General features: G+C 35.1%; 1 protein-coding gene across 1 annotated transcript; it reads left to right on the top strand.

Moving 5' to 3' along the window:
- Positions 1-621: 621 nt before the first annotated feature.
- On the top strand, positions 622-17,511 carry CRISP2 (cysteine rich secretory protein 2). Its single transcript, XM_039467486.2, has 7 exons — positions 622-687; positions 10,953-11,069; positions 11,870-11,957; positions 13,242-13,387; positions 13,801-13,898; positions 15,413-15,501; positions 16,975-17,511. Exons 1-7 carry the CDS (start codon positions 622-624, stop codon positions 17,100-17,102), a joined length of 732 nt encoding a protein of 243 aa, XP_039323420.1. The 3' UTR covers positions 17,103-17,511.
- The last annotated feature ends 943 nt before the right edge of the window (positions 17,512-18,454 follow it).

Genomic DNA, 18,454 nt, shown 5'->3' with positions numbered 1-18,454 from the left:
ATTTTTAATGCCTAAATTGTATTTTTTCTATACAGAGAAATTTGAAAATATTCACAAGTATAAGGAAGAAAATAAACATAACTTCTAGTTATGCCATTACAGAAATAACAACTAATAAAGTGCGCAACCATATCTGTGTGATCACAGCCTTGTCATCTTAGAGTCTGGTGTACATAAAAGAACAAACCATTCTATTTTTCTAGCAAATTGAGAGATGGTACATATTGAAAATAAATTTTCCTCCAAACATTGAGACAAATAATGAATGTCAGTACTATAATTAATTGTTAAGGAATCTATTTTCTTTTTTGATGGTGTAAGGGTAGCAGAAGTAGTCAGAAAGAAGGGACCATGTCTCTCTTCTTTATAAATGTACCTCACGGGCATCAGTAGTATTCTTCAGCTTATTTTTTTTTTTAATTGTCACGATCAGAGGCAAGGTTGGCCCCATTATGATTCTACTGATACCATAGGGCAATTCTTCTCTTATTCCATTGTTAACAAATATGCGAATCACAGTTCCTTTAAGATAATCGAGCTTATTACATTGGATTTCCCCTCTTAGAAGTTTTCAAACTATTTCAATGCAGATCTTTGTTTTCTTTGACTTAGTTTCCAACAATGGCTTTACTACCGCTGCTGTTTGTGGTTACTGTGCTGCTTCCATATTTGCCTGCAGAAGGAAAGGTAAGGTTAAAACAGAAAATTTTTTTCAGAGCTATCCAGCAACTTTGTGGTATGGCAGGCTATTCTGAAAGTAAAGGGGATAAGAGTGTTTGGTATGTCAGAGTTTCCACTGGTTCTTTCAGAGTTCTCAGAGCACTTAACATGATTATTGAGATGAAAGGCCAAGGCTATGCTGTATGTATTCTGTTTGTGTATGCTAGCCATCAGTCACAAGTGACTACTGAACACTTGAAATGAGGCTTGAATGGGCAAGATGTACTGTGATGGTAAGAAACTCACCCGATTTCAAACATTTACAACAAAGAAGAAAGTATCTCATTAATTTTTTATATTGAATCCATGATAAAATGATAATATTTTGGATATTCAGTTAAATAATGTATTAGGTTCTTAGGGCAGTTACAACAAATTACCACAAGCTAAGTGGTTTATAACAACAAAAACATTTTCTCACAATTACAGAGGCCAGAAATCTAAAATCAAAATATTTGCTGGGCTGTGCTCCCTCTGCAAGGATCTAAGAGAGATCTGTTCCATGCCTTTCCCCACCTTCTAGTGGCTTCTGCCACTGCCTGGCATTCCTTGGCTTGTGGCTGTATCACTGCAATCTCTGCCTCCATCTTCACATTATCTTCTCTCTATGTATCTCTTATAAAAGCCCTTGTCATTACATTCAGGGGCAACTGGGTAATCCTGGATAAGCTCATTCTGAGATCCTTAATTACATCTGCAAAGACGTTTTTTCCAAATAAGATCACATTTACAGTTTCTGAGCATTAGGACATGGACATATATTTTTAGAGACTATCACCCATTACAAATAAAATATATTATTTAAATTAATATTACTTAAAAATTAAAATTGCATAGTATGTTTAAATTATTTTTCTAATAAACATCAGTGGTCTATGGATTTAAAAAGCTGATGATAGTCTTCTTGCCCCATTCTCTTTTCTGGTTTCCTTAATTTTATTCATTTTTAATGAAATTCCCATAAAAAATTAACAATATGCTTACATAATCTTAAGTTAGCTAACTTCTCCACTATATTAGCACATTTAATTTTCATAGTTAGGGTATAAGAATAATTAGACTTGGCTGGGCATGGTGGCTCACACCTGTAATCCTAGCACTTTGGGAGGCCGAGGCAGGTGGATCACGAGGTCAAGAGATCTAGACCATCCTAGCCAATATGGTGAAACCCCGTCTCTACTAAAAATACAAAAATTAGCTGGGCGTGGCAGCGTGCACCTGTAGCCCCAGCTACTTGGGAGGCTGAGGCAGGAGAATCGCTTGAACCTGGGAGGCAGAGGTTGCAGTGAGCCGAGATTGCCCCACTGCACTCCAGCCTGGCACCTGGCGACAGAGCGAGACTCTGTCTCAAAAGAAAAAAAGAAAAGAAAAGAATAATTAGACATATTTTTAATTAGAAAACAAAAACCCTAACTCTGAAAGTCTTAGTGTTTTGTTTAGTAATGATTATAGAGTTAGTAGGTGGAGGGCCAAGAGGATTTTGAATTCAGATCCTTTAGTTATTTCTAATATGCTACTTAGTTTAATTGACCCCATAATATGGTAAGCAATTTTCAATGATAAAATATGCAGTGATCAATGTCTCCTGGCCAAAAAGCCTCTGAAACAGCTTTGGTCACTGCTGTTTGTTGTCACATCTTGCATTGACTCTGGGCACACTAGACTTGCTAGGACTCTTCAGACTGCAGGACTCTGACACTCTGTTCAAACTTCATTTGGCATTCAGAAATACAGTCATTGCATTACCGTAATTAAATTATCACTGTGCTGATAATTTATTCATCACTGAGGGCCTCATTCAAATAATTTGTTGTTCTTTCCATATCTTTCCCCAAAAGATTTTCTTCCATACCCCTTTTGAATCCGCTTTTACCTCTCTGGTCCATCTCCTGGTCTTCATTTATAAAATTATTAAAAAGTGAGATGTCATTTGGTCTTTGACACTACTAAATGTTTGCTGATCAGATGTTCTATAAACACTCTGCCCTGTATGATTTTCTGATGTTTTCAAGGTGCCTAGAAACTCTATTCATCTTTCAAAACCCCAATCCAGAATCACATTTATGAGCTTTCCCTGTCTTCAAAGAATTGATTCCTCTTGCCTCTCTATATTGTAGATCCCTAATATCAGTTTTGTTATTGTATGTATTATAATTTTTTACTTGTGTCATGCCACCTATTCAATATAAACTATTTAACATTAATATATAAGGATAAATACCATATTTAATGTAAATATATAAGGATAGATACCATATTAATTTTATTGTCAATATGTTTAATATTTCTAGTCATGCAATAGCTTTCTTTACCGCATTAAAAATACATCTCTTCTTCAATACAATTTTTATCTACAAAGCAAGAAGGGGAAAGAAGCAGGAAATACTTTAGAAATTAATTTTTCATGTGTTTTGTATTGAACCCACCATAACCAGATTTTTTTAGGTCAAGAGGAAATATCCAGAGATGTTATTTTATGCTTTGATGTAACGCAGAAATCTGCCTCTACTGATACTTTATATCACATCCTTTCTAACTTATGAGTCAGTAACTTTGCCATATTCATTGGTACAATGGCATCCACTATTAGTCTCTGTTAATAGGAACATAAAATCAGGAAAGAGAAATGCATATATACTAGATAATGGCAATAATGTGTTCAGACCTATGGTATAAGTACTTTGAGAGCCTTAAGGGAACTCAGTATGAGAGGAGAGGAGGAGAACTTATTGCACAGTGTCAGAAAAAGTCTATAAGGGGCCCTGTCCCTTTTAGATTTATACTTCAAAATCTTGCTCATACCTACATTACATCACACTCTTGTGTAAATTTAGGTCATCAAACTGCTTGGACCTTGACCCAGCAATTTACACACCCTATTCCACCCCCAGGCTTAGTACCCTCACCCCCCGCCCCCCCCCACACAGACAAATACACAGCCACAAAGATAACAAACATACTAGCACTCAATTTATTACCTTATCAGTTATGTTTCGGTTACTAAAAGGAACAGTCAGCAATAGTTTATTCATTAGATAGATTTGATCGCTCCAAACTGTTTTAAATTTTTTTTAAATATTACAATGTCATCTTTTAAATGGCTCATAAAATTTGCTGTATAATGGTTTTACTAGAGTACTGAATGCAGACATACACTTCAAATGGGCCTAAACATTTTTCTTTAAAGACAGATACCATGTCAAGACAAACTGCCCCATAAAATTTAGAATGGATCATGGGCTCCAGCCTTACCCTACCTAGCAGCCTGATCAAATGTGAATGACTGTATCTCAAGGTTTTTAATTTGTATGTTTGTAGTTATAAAACATTATTATTCATCTGTCTATACAAATCATATCAAAAGTTCCCTTGCTGGGGGAAATAGGGGATAGGAGGCAGGACTAATTTGCAGTTGCCACTTGGATGGACAGAACATGTGGAGATTCACACTGTTAACTTTTGCACTAAGAACCGCTACAGGAACATGGCAGGAAAACGGAAGAAATTCACAGACCCTTTGAAAGAAGTGGCTTGCCACTGAAAACTCCATGAGATAGCTGAAAACCTGTGAGTGCACAAAGTGTAAAGGAAGAAAATCTTCCTTTAAACACACATCCTCACTGAGAAACTGAAAATCCAGAATATGGGAGAAGGATTTAACCTTACTTAGAGCTGAAATGAATTTAGAGAGCCATCTAAAATAAAAAAGAAGAAGCACTGAGAAGAGCCCTGTAGGTACTCTCAGTCCCCATGGAAACCCAGGGAAGCCATTTTTGACTTTATCTCACAGAGGTTCTCAGAAAGGGCAGCCAGTGGAATTAGGGAAGGGCCACAGGGAGGAGACTTCCAGCTGAACTTTGTAAAAATTTTGACCAAGTAAAAATTATTCTGGGCAGATCTGGGAGTGTGAATGGGAAGTACAGATATATGTACAGAAGCTGCAGCAGGTGGGGAGTAGGGAGAGGACTGAAAGCCCTGCTTACTGTCTCAGTGGGAAGGCTTATAGCTTGGAGCAAGATCTCAGCCTTGCACAACAGAAGCCTGAATATAAATTCAGCTCTATTGGCTGTTGAGGGAGCACAGCAAGGGTGAGACTGGCCTTGCTGGCTGAGTAGGAACTTAGTGAAGCCTGTCACTGCTGGCTTTTCCTCACTTCCCTAGTGACCTGTAGGAAGTAGCAGAGGCAGCCATAGTCCCCCTAGTAACATAACTCCATTGGCCTGAGAACTACATCCCCATCTTCCACAGTGGCCACAGCAAGCCCCACCCAAGGACAGTTGGAGTTCATATATGCCTAATCCTGCCCAGGGTTGGACGATGGTCTTTCTATACCCAACCTTGTAGCTAAAGACAAAAGACATAAACTCATGAAAGCTCCATGGCCCCATTTATCACCTGAAAACCCTGAATACTTATTCAGGTGACCTAAAGCTGTTTCCCCCATTTTACCACAGCTTATGCTGTCTTGAAACCAACTCAAGCTGTTACAGCAGCTCATAACAGAACAATTCTGGTAATGCGACAAAGCAAGTTCTATAACATCCCCAAAAGATCACACTAGCTCACTAGCCATGGATCAAAACCAAGAAGAAATCTTTGAATTGCCAGAAAAAGAATTCAGAAAGTCAATTATTACGCTACTCAAGGAGGCACCAGAGAAAGTTGTAAACCAGCTTAAAGAAATTTAAAAAGTAATGCAAGATATGGATGAAAAAATTTCCAGAGAAATAAATATCACAAATAAAAATCACAACTTCTGGAAATGAAAGACACACATAGAGAAATACAAAAAACACTGGAAAGATTCAACAATAGAGTCTAAGAAGTAGAAGAAAGACCTTCAGTGCTTGAAGACATGGCTTTCAAATTAACCCACTCCAACAAAGACAAAGTAAAAAAATAATAATAATAATAAAAAGAAAATGAACAAAGACTCCAAGAAATTTGGGATTATGTGAAATGACCAAAGCTAAGAATAATTGATGTTCCTGGGGAAGAAGAGGAATCTAAAAGTTTGGAAAACTTATTTAAGGGAATGATTTAGGAAAACTTTCCTGGCCTTTCTAGAGATCTACACATTCAAATATAAGAAGTTCAAAGAACACCTGGGAAATTCATCACTAAAAGATCATGACCTGGGTACATAGTCATCAGGTTATCTAAAGTCAAGATGAAGAAAAGAGTATTAAGAGCTGTGAGGCAAAAGCATCAGGTAACCTATAAAGGAAAACCTATCAGATTAACTGCAGATTTCTCTGCAGAAACCCTTTAAGTCAGAAGAAATTGGGATCCTATATTTAGCCTTCTTAAAATAATCATCAGCAAAAAAATTTGTATCCAGCAAAACTAAGCTATAAATGAAGGAAAGACACAGTCTTTTCCAGACACATGCTAAGAGAACTCACCACTACCAAGCCAGCACTACAATAACTACTATAAAGAGTTCTAATCTTGAAACAAAACCTCAAAACATGCCAAAAATAGAACCTCCTTTAAGCAGAAATCTCTTAGGGCCTATAGAACAACTACACAAAGAAAAAGCATCAGGGTATTCAGGCAAAAATTGGCATGAGTAACAGAATAGCACCTCACATCTCAATATTAACATTGAACATAAATGGCCTAAATGTTCCACTTAAAAGAAACAGAATGGCAGAATGGATAAGAATTCAACAACTGAGGATCTGCTTTCCTCAAGAGACTCACCTGACACATAAAGATTCACATAAACTTGAAAGGATGGAGAAAGATATTCCATGCAAATGGACACCAAAAGCAAGCAGTAGTAGCTATTGTTATATCAGCAAAACAGACTTTAAAGCAACAGTAGTTAAAAAAGTAATGATAAAAGGACTAGTCCAGCAAGAAAATATCACAATCCTAAATATATAGACACATAACACTGGAGCTCCCAAATTTATAAAACAGTTACTACTAAACCTAAGAAATTGGATAGACAACAGCACAGTAATAGTGGGGAACTTCAGTACTTCACTGACAGCACTAGGCAGGTCATCAAGACAGAAAGTCAACAAAGAAACAGTGAACTTAAACTATACCACAGAACAAATGGACTTAACAGATATTTACAGAACATTCTACCCAACAACTGGAAAATATACATATGGAATGTTCTCCAAGATAGACTGTATCATAGGCCACAAAACAAAACCCAATAAATTTAAGAAAATCAAAATCATATCAAGTACTCGCTCAGACTACAGTGGAATAAAATTGGAAATCAACTCAAAGGTACCCTCAAAATCATGCAAATACATGGAAATTTAGTAATCTGCTCCTGAATAATCATTGGGTCAACGATAAAAATTTAAAAATTCTTTTAACTAAACACTAATAGTGACATAACCTATTGGAACCTCTGGGATACAGAAAAAGCAGGGTTAAGCAGAAAGTTCATAGCCTCAACACCTACAATCAAAAAGTGTGAAAGAGTACACATAGACATTCTAAAGTCATGCCTCAAGGAACCAGAGAAACAAAATCAAGCCAAGCTGAAACCTAGCAGAAGAAAAGACATAACGAAGATCAGAGCAGAACTAAATGAAAATGAAACAAAAAAAAAAGCAATACAAAATATAAATGAAACAGAAAGCTAGTTCTTTGAAAAGATACAAAACTCATAGGCCATTAGTGAGATTAACCAAGCAAAGAAGAGAGAGGATCCAAATAAGCTCAACTAGAAATCAAATGGGAGATACTACAACCAATACCAAAGAAATACAAAAGATCATTTAAGGCTACTGTGAACACTTTTCACGTGCACAAACTAGAAAACCTAGAAAAGATAGACAATTCCTGGAAATGTACAATCCTCTAAACCAGGAAAATACAGAAACTCTGAACAGAACAATAACAAGTAGTGAGATTGAAATGGTAGGATTTCAGGAAGAATTGTTATCAATCCTATTGAAACTATTCCAAAAGATAGAGAAAGAGGGAAGCCTCCCTAAATCATTCTATGAAGCCAGTATCACCCTAATATCAAAACTGGAAAAAGACATAACACAAAAAGAAAACTACAGACCAATATTTCTTATAAACATCAATGCAAATTCCTCAAGAAAATTCTAGCTAACTGAATCCAACAGCATATCAAAAAGATAATTCACCATGATCAAGTAGGTTTTATCCAGGGATGCAGGGATGGTTTAACATGAGCAAGTCAAAATATGTAATACACCACATAAAAAGAATGTAAAACAAAAATCACATGATCATCTCAATAGACATAGAAAAAGCATGTGACAAAATCCACCATTTCTTTATAATTAAAACCCTCGGCAAAATCAGCCTAGAAGGGACATATCTTAATGTAATAGAAACCCTCTATAACAAACCCACAGCCATTATACTGAGTGGGGGAAAGCATTCCCACTGAGACCTGGAACAAGACAAAACTGTCACTTTCACCACTTGTATTCAACATAGTACTAGAAATCCTAGCCAGAACAATCAAACAAAGGAAGGAAATAAAGAATATCCAAATCAGTGAAAAGAAAATCAAACTGTCACTGTTTGCCAATGGTATTATCGTATACCTAGAAAACTCAAAAGATTCATCCAAAAAGGTCCTAGATCTGATAAATGAATTCAGTAAAGTTTCAGGATACAAAATCAATGTACACAAATCATAGCACTGCTATACACCAACAGCAACCAAGATGAGAATCAAATTAAGAACTCAATCCCTTTTTAAAACAGCTGCCAAAAACAATGATATAATTAGGAGTATACCTAACCAAAAAAAGTGAAATACCTCTACAAGAAAACTACAAAACACTGCTGAAAGAAATCATAAATGATACAAACAAATGGAAACTCATCCTATGCTCATGGATGGGTAAAATCAATTGTAAAAATTACCATACTGCCAAAAGCAGTCTACAAATTTAATGCAATTCTCATCAAAATACCATCATCATTTTTACAGAACTAGAAAATACAATCCTAAAATTCATATGGAGCCAAAAAGACCTGCATAGCCACAGCAAAACAAAACAAAAAGAACAAGTCTGAAAGCATCACATTACCCCACTTCAAACTATACTACAAGGCTATAGTCACCAAAACAGCATGGTACTCGTATGAAAATAGGCACATAGACCAATGGAAGAGAATGGAGAACACAGAAATAAAGCAAAATACTTACAATCAAGTGATCTTCAACAAAGCAAACAAAAACAAAAAGTGGGAAATGGACACCCTATTCGAAAAATGGTGGTGGGATAATTGGCAAGATCCGTGTAGACGAATGAAACTGGATCGTCATCTCTCACCTTATACAAAAATCAACTCAAGATGGATCAAATACTTAAATTTAAAACCAAACCATGTAAGCTCTAGAAGATAACATCAGAAAAACTTTTTTAGACATTGGCTTAGGCAAAGAGTTTATGACTAAAACCCAAAAGCAAATGCAACAAAAACAAAGATAAAAAGATGGGACTTACGTAAACTAAAATGCTTCTGCACAGCAAAACAATCAGCAGAATAAACAGAAAACCCAAAGAATGGTGGAAAATTTTCACAAACTATGCATCCAACTAAGGACTAATATCCAGAATCTACAAGAAACTCAAACAAATCAGAAAAAAATAAATCCCATCAAAAAGTGCGCTAAGGAGTAGACAGTTCTCAAAATAAGATAGACAAAAGGCCAACCAGCATATGAAAAGCTGCTCATCATCATTTATTATCAGGGAAATGCAAATCAAAAGTACAATGAGACTAATGCCTTATTCCTACAAGAATTACCATAATGGAATTTTTTTTATATAATGGATAATGGCGTGGATGTGGTGAAAAGGGAACACTTTTGTACTGCAGGTGGGAATGTAAACTCATGTAAGCACTATGGAAAACAGTATAGAAATTCCTTAAAGAACTAAATGTAGGCCGGGCGCGGTGGCTCAAGCCTGTAATCCCAGCACTTTGGGAGGCCGAGGCGGGTGGATCACGAGGTCAAGAGATCGAGACCATCCTGGTCAACATGGTGAAACCCCGTCTCTACTAATGGTGCAAAAAATTAGCTGAGCATGGTGGCGCGTGCCTGTAATCCCAGCTACTCCGGAGGCTGAGGCAGGAGAATTGCCTGAACCCGGGAGGCGGAGGTTGCGGTGAGCCGAGATCGCGCCATTGCACTCCAGCCTGGGTAACAAGAGCGAAACTCCGTCTCAAAAAAAAAAAAAAAAAAAAAAAAAAAGAACTAAATGTAAATCTACTGTTTGATCCAGCAATTTCACTACTGACTATCTACTCAGAGAAAAAGAAGTCATTATATGAAAAAAAAGAAACTTGCACATGCATGTTTATAGCAGTAGAATTCACAATTGCAAAAATATGGAACCAGCCCAAACCGAATGACCATTAATCAATGAGTGGATGAAGAAAATGTGTTATATATATTTATATATTTGTTGTATATTTATATATATGTGTGTTATATATATGTATATATATGTGTGTGTCATATATGTGTTATATATATGTGTATATATACATATATATATATAAAATGTAATACTACTCAGCCATGAAAATAAATGCAATGATGGCATTCACAGCAACCGGGATGGAGCTGGAGAACATTATTCTAAGTGAAGTAACTCAGGAATGGAAAAAGCAAACATCCTATGTCCCCACTTGTAAGTGGGAGCTAAGCTATGAGGATGCAAAGGCATAAGAATGATACAATGGAGTTTGGGGACTCGAAGGACATGTCCGGACAGGGAGGGATGAAAGACTACAAGTTGGGTACAGTGTACACTGTGGTGATGGATGCACCAAAATCTCAGGAATCACCACTGAAGAACTTACCCATGTAATCATACACCACCTGTTCCCCCAAACTATTTTTTTAAAAGTTCCCTTGAAACCAGAAATCAGCATTTGTGGCCTGAGAGTGGTTTTTAGTTTGTCATGCCGTGAGTTACTCCCAATTCCCAAAGCTTCAATCTACCACTTTCCTACTTAAACATTTTTATCTACTTTATTATTTAAGTCATATCTCCAACTCAGATTTATTGGCACTGCTTAACAACTAATATCGGCTTTTATTATTTAAAAAATTTCAATATTTAATATATGTACATAACTAAATATGTTGCACGTTTTACAGTGATCTTTGTTCTCTTGAATTAACTTATTCACTATTATATGAAATTTGCAACAGTGTTAAATAATAATTACAGTTTTGTTTTATTTTCTTTTAGGATCCCGCTTTTACTGCTTTGTTAACCACCCAAGCAGGAGTACAACAGGAGATTGTAAATAAACACAATGAACTAAGGAAAGGAGTCTCTCCACCTGCCAGCAACATGCTAAAGATGGTAAGAGGCAGTGATGTAAGGAGAGGAGTGTGAACCAGCTGTGGAAGGAGTGGATGGCTGGCCACTGGCATCTCTTAAGAACTTTGTGGTTTACAAAGTTGTGTCTCTGTTTTGCTATTTTATTTGAACGGTTATATGGAGAGGATTGTATTCCTGTTTTTGCTTTTTAAAAAGGTTTAAAAAAAAAAAAGCTGTCAGTTATTCCGAGTTACTCAGTTTGGAAGGCAGAATTAGAAGGCCAATATTCAGGCATCCAGTGTTAAGCCACTATACTTTTTGTTCATTCTCTTTCCTGGTTTAAAATCAAGAATTCCCTTTTTCTTCAGGATCAGTGGCAGCTGGTGAGTAAAGCCCACTTCCCAGGGCACAGTCCCTGAAAGACAGGTATCTCCAATATAAAAGTGATGGCCTACATATGAAAACAAATGGAACTGGAAATAACGTTGGCCAGCTTATTACTATTAAAATATAATTAGAATATGTTATATGCTTATCAATATTTAGACTAGCGTCATTAATAATATCCTAGGTATGGCTGCTTTGCTATCATAAATAATTACATATTATTGTCTTAGATATTTTGCTTTTTAGATATATTACCTATGGACTTCTCTTCATGTGCAAACTGGCATCAGAACAGATAAAAACACATAAAAATATTTTAATAACAGTAATATTAGAGAATACGTCCACAGAAATTTTAAAGTATTTACAAATCAGATTTTACGAATCAGATTATGAAGTGTATGTTTCATTGTGGCTGAAGTGAAAAGTGTATTTTGTTTTCTTGTGACATTTAGGAATGGAATAGAGACGCAACAATAAATGCTCAAAGGTGGGCAAACAAGTGCACTTTACAACACAGTGATCCTGAGGACCGCAAAACCAGTATGTAAATTAGTAAATACTTGCTGAATAAATAAACAATAAAATAACAATAGAGCATTGTAGGATGCTCTATAATAAGAAGACTTTGAAAACAAATGCTACTTGTACTGCTGACTTTTTGAAGTCAAATTATCTGTATAGAAAGGGATATTTACAATAAGAACCTGTTGTGCTTTTTTTATTGGGTACATTATGCAAATAATTTTGCTTCTCTCCACCAGCTCATGAGTACAGCAGATTTTATATCATCCTTTCGTGTAAGTTAAAAGATGAGAAAGCCCAAATTTGAAATGAAAGTGGCTTACCCAAGAACACAATTGCAAACAGGGTTGTACTAGATTTTTTTAACCTTTCTGATTTCCAACCCACTGCCATTTTTGTTAAGTTATGTAGCTATCTGATGTTTTGAAATCTATTTTTTATTCACAGAATATATCACATTTATGATGCATTGTTCTTAAGTTTTGCTCTATTTAACCTTCTTTATTTAAAAATTTATCATAGTCAAAATTTCTATACAAATGAATATTTTTGAATATTTTTTAACGTTTTGAATATCAGGCAATCAAGTATTTTGTGTGGACTGGATACCTACAATGCTTAGAATACTATATTCAAGTTTTAAAATGACATACCAAGGATTATAAAAACAAGCAACATTTATGAAATGTTTCTGGGCTGCAAGGCACTTCTTGACAAACTCACAAGGACTTCAGCTTGTGATATCTGATTTCCTGGTTAAGAGAAAATCCATAAATTTTGAAAACTGTTACCCTTCCTGATGTCAGTTTTCTCTTGATTGGGACTCTTAGAGATGGACTATAAAGTCTTTTTTTTTTTTTTTTTTTTTTTTTTTTTTTTTTTTCAGATTTAACACAAAGTCATATGCATTTATTTAGGGTCCTATATTTGAAATCTCTATTGAGGGCTACTAGAGCAGAAGACAAAATGTAAGAGTTGGTCACTGCCTTTAGCAAGCTTACAATGTAAAGCTGGGACCACTCAAGGCATACATATGTGGAAAATTTAGCATGCAAGGATTTTTAAAGAGCAGCGTGTTAACCTACTCATTTTATGTGGTCAGGCCAGTCTCAGTGTGTTAGGCAGTTCGGTGGTCTAATGAGCTCTATAGTTAATAAGGAACTGAGGCACTCCTTTATGTACTAATCAACAGTTAGCATTTGTTGGACCCTGTGTTTGAAAAGCAACATCTCTGTTTGTGTAGTCAATTTATTTTACCATTGCATGATTTGTTACCTTGCTCTTGAATGGTCTTCTCCTTAGGTACAAGATGTGGTGAGAATCTCTATATGTCAAGTGACCCTACTTCCTGGTCAGCTGCAATCCAAAGCTGGTATGACGAGAGCCTAGATTTTGTCTATGGTGTAGGACCAAAGAGTCCCCATGCAATTGTTGGACATTATACTCAGGTAAGAAGAATGCATGAAAATACCTATGTCACAAATGTTCTAACAGAGAAAAGCTTCTCCAGATTATGACCACCGCAATGTTCAATTTAGGAGAACAGCCTGAGTGAGTATAACACAGTCTTGACATTTGGCTGCTTGTAGACCTGTCATTTCTGTCCATGGTCAGTCAAACTTAGTAGGAAAGCATGCTCTATATTGTTCCTACATTATAAATGATAAAGTGATGAATGTATATGAAAATTAACTATTTTTAAAGTTTATGACTTTAGTTCAATAATTTAAATATTTTATATGGTATATGCTTGTAAACTAAAACTAACATTTTTTCAGTTTTATTTTTGCTATTTGTTTTATTAATATTTTTCCTCTTCTCTAATGTACTTTCATGTGTCTTTTCCATTGGGGATTTGCAGCTTGTTTGGTACTCAACTTACCAGGTAGGATGTGGAATTGCCTACTGTCCCAATCAAGATACTCTAAAATACTACTATGTTTGCCAATATTGTCCTGCGTAAGTATACTCTTTAGAGTTTAATGGCAATAATTCAGTCTGCAATTTATTTACACACAGGCACACACACACACAAACACAAACACACACACTTACAATTACCATTGCAAATAATTCATTTATTTGGGTCTCAATGGCTATGAAGGACATCTTTATTTCAGAATACAGAAAAGATAACATCTTAAGCCTCTGATGCTAAGAATTGTTCACAGAAAGCTCTGTAACCATCTTGTAAGGTCTTGATTTGTTTCAGTAAACATGCTCCTTCATTAAACAATATGTTTAGAGCAATCCACAGTAAATCTTACGGATATTTTAAGGAGATAGTCACAATATATCTGTTAGTTTAAAATTTCTTTAATATTTGAAATTCTTTACCACTGGAGGCTGCAGTGGGGGGCACAATCTCAGAATTTGTTTCAAGACTAGATAGCGACGATGATGTAGGGTTCCAGTCTGAGAAATTTAACCTCCAAAGTCATTTTCCCTCAAGTACCTGTTAGGATTTAAGTAGAGAGATTTGAAAGGCCATAGGAGAATGTGTCCAAACTCACTGGCTGGTCTTCAGAGGGAGCCATCAGCAGTCAGGTGTCAGAATTAATAGTTGAAATAGATCATGAGGGAAGGCAAGAGAACTAGCTCTTTTCCAAGAGCCCATACACATACAGCTATATTCTAGGCAAAGAGACAGATTCAGCTGCACTTCCTGGGTCCTCACTCCACTTGGCCTATTGAGATTTGGACTCCCATGTATTTTCAAATGAATTTAATGGCCAATAAAATAATTACCATTATTCTATGGTTAGTCATTACAAAACTATTATACCCTGGATATCAGTGTTTATAAAAACTTCTTTAAACATTTTCTTTTTTTTTAAGTTTTGAGATAACAAAAATTAATATTCCTTTCTGGTAAAACATGCCACCTCTAGAAATTCACAAACCTCCCTAAGTACATCCGCACAAACACACACAGCACTACTTAAAAATTGCAGCCTCTGTCTAGGAAAAAAACTATTCTGGAGCTATATTTTGCATAGTTTCTGTTAAAGACTTTATTTTTTTCACTTTTCAAATGTAAAATGATATTTAACATTGGATATTCATTCTCCTGCTGCTACCTGCTACTCCTGGGATCTTTTCCTCTCTCTCTACAGGATACGTTTTACCCCTAATTTACATCTTGGAGTACACTGCCTTAGTAATTTGACTAAATATACTGGGAGATGAAAAGGGTGTTGCTGCACTGAATATATTCTGAAAATTTTAGACTCTTGTCATCCCAATTTAGTTACCCAGCCTGTGGAATTATAGTCAAGAAGATATGTCATGTGGAAAGCATTTTCTTAATTTGTATTGTTATCTAAAATACACACTGCAAATTGTAATTTTTCAGATTTGTTAACATACTAAAAACACTGAATACTATTTATGTATATTTGATAGTTGATATTGCCCTTAGAGTATAAACAATAAAGTGAAAAGTATTTGACGTTATGTATTTCAAATTTCAGTGGTAATAATGTGAATACAAAGAATACCCCTTACCAACAAGGAACACCTTGTGCCAGTTGTCCTGATAACTGTGACAAAGGACTATGCAGTAAGTTTGAAATTATTAGCTTGCTGTTACTTATTATAGAATTGATATTTTCTTTACTTTGTATAATTTAATAAATCTCCTAAGGTAACTAACTGAAATAACGTATTTATGAAAATGCCAAAGAAAATTCAACAAAGTCTGCTTAAACATTTTACACACTGCCATAGTCTGCATATTATTGGTAATGAAAAGCATATTCCCATATGTAGCATAATGGAACATTTATCATCAATGTGGTTTCGTGACTCTACAGAGCTCATTAACATTAACCATACACCTTTTTGGTAAATAGTTAGCTTCTCAAAGTTCCTATCACTATACCAAAAATAGTATTTTAAAACAATCAAAGTGTATAAATCTAAGGTGTGAGCCCATATGATGGCTCAATCTAAACAGGTACACTGAATATTACTGTTTATTTGTGCTAATGTGCTTGTCATACTGATTTCCTCACTTCTTTTTTATAGTATCATTAGGATCATAGCGTTTGCTTTAATAAATGATTACTTGCCCTAAAATTTCATGACAAAACTCAGCCTATATACAATATTGGCTCATAGAACCTATGCACATAGTTTTGCAAAAGGAGAAAATGAAATAAATATATCTCATTTAATAAATTGCCACGAATAGAAGTAAAAATAGCTTCTGGCTTTCTGTAGTTGGGAAACTTTAATTAAAATTATTACGAATGACAAAGTTGACACAACTGGGTGAGTGCTGGCCAAGAGAAGAAAGGAACAAGTTCTAGTTACTCCAGTTCCTGGCTTAAATTACTGAGGAGTTGGAGTATCATTTCCCTTAGATGGTGGTAGTGGTGCAGAGAGACCACTCCTGAGAATTGTCAGCCTTGTATCTAATACAAGGAGTTTAATTTGAGATTTGTTAGTTTGGGGCCTCTAGGGAACATCCAAGTAGAAACATCAAAAGGAAAAGGGCATATTGTCTTTATTTTACACTTGTATCCACCCATCAAGATTATTTACTCAAAAAAAGCATTGGACTGTAAAGCCATGATGCCCAATATGATGATATGATGGAAACAGTCTCTATCGACATGTGCTACTAATCACAGTTTGAACACTTGAAGTGTGGCTAATAAGATTAAGAAACTATAATTTTAATTTAAATGTAAATACCTATGTGTGGCTAAATGGCTCCCATATTTGGCTGTGCAGGTATAGAAAAATTTAGTTACATTCATATTACTCTGCTCACTGAGGGGGAAAAATAGGTCAATTTATTTTAGGAACATGTCACTAAATGTAGAATTTAAACAGTGATGGATTTTGATGGATTTATCAGTGAGCTCAATTAAGACACCTCTTTGTCCCTTAAGATGTGAAAGACCAATTGCAGTGTAAGTGATACTAACTTGTTCGTTCCTTCCTTCCCTCCCACACACTTTGAATGTACAGTTTTGCTGTTACTGAAGAAAAGGATAATGAGGTAACTAATCTGTTTTTGTTACAGCCAATAGTTGCCAATATCAAGATATCCTAAGTAACTGTGATTCCCTGAAGAAGACAGCTGGCTGTGAACATGAGTTGCTCAAGGAAAAGTGCAAGGCTACTTGCCTATGTGAGAACAAAATTCACTGACATGCCTAATAAGCATTGTGCAGGACTACATGGATAAGGGCTGCATCATTTAGTTGACACATACCAGGGGAAAGTTTTATGTATGTTAGTTACAAATTTGATTTCAAAGAGCAATGCATCTTCTCCCAGATCTTCACAGAAATCATTTTCAGGCAATGATTTACAAAAGTAGCATAGTATATGATAACTTTGAACTCTGACATAAATGTAGTGCTTATATTTAATGAACTGAACCAGGCTGAGGATTTTGAAAATTGTAAGACCATAGGATTAGGTCACTAGAGCTTTGGATCAAAATGGTGAGTGACATGCTTCCTGAAACGTGCTAAAGAAGAAGACTAACATCATTGTCATTCCTACTACCTGATTTTTGCTGGCATAAACAATAAACTCAAAGCTTTACATCTGCATTTGTCTTATGACCTTTCTTTTAAACAAAATAATCGGCTTTTAGACCAAAGAACTTTTCTAAGCAATCACGTATGATTCTCGTGCAATATTTTTATACCATTCATAATTAACCCCAGCTAGATTCATCTGAGATACATGATAAAACAAAGCAAAATTTTCAAAACAGAAAAAAAATTTCTATAAAGTTAAATTCTAACAAAAAATGAATCAGTTCTACTCTTACTTGCTTTCTCCTTTTTGATATTTTAATCTCCCTGCCGGTTTAGTTGATTTTTTTCAAAGCCAACAAAAAAGGCACAATTCAACAGAATATACATATATAGACTTCCAAGAGAACAAGTGAAATAATCATTATTTTGGAGACACTAACCATATACAAGTCTTTATATACATTTCATTTAAGTTTGGTAACAACAGGGTAAAGTAAGCCCATTTTACAGATGAGAAAACATAACTAAAAACCTTTTTAAAAGTGAAAAAGTTATTGAAAGTCAGAAGGTAGATCTCGCTAGACAGATGGTGAAACAGCATGAACTACTAATGCCTCCAAGATTGAACAGATTATCTGAATTATCCTATAAACATTAAGGAAATTGAGTTAATAAACTTAAAGCTTCCAAAAAGGAAATTTCTAGGCCCTCAAATGGTTTCACCACATAATTCTGCCAAATATTTAAAAGAATAATTAATAGCAATTTTATACAGTTTTTTTCCAGAAAATTAAATGGAAGAAAATATTTTTCAATTCAGTCTTTGAGACTAGTATTATCTTAGTACTAAAACTAAAACTAAAGGCATTTCAACAGGAAATAACTATATAGATAGGTCTATAGCTATCATGGGCATAGACGGAAAAATTTTAAACAAATATTTAGTAAATATTTCAGCAATATAGTAAAAGGAAAGTACACCCTCACCCAGACTTGAAACAAATTACTAGA

This window comes from Saimiri boliviensis, chromosome 4 (genome assembly GCF_048565385.1).
Source record: "Saimiri boliviensis isolate mSaiBol1 chromosome 4, mSaiBol1.pri, whole genome shotgun sequence".
Taxonomy (NCBI): domain Eukaryota; kingdom Metazoa; phylum Chordata; class Mammalia; order Primates; family Cebidae; genus Saimiri; species Saimiri boliviensis.
Note: the sequence above shows the minus strand (reverse complement) of the source record. Positions and strands in the feature narration are given on the sequence as shown.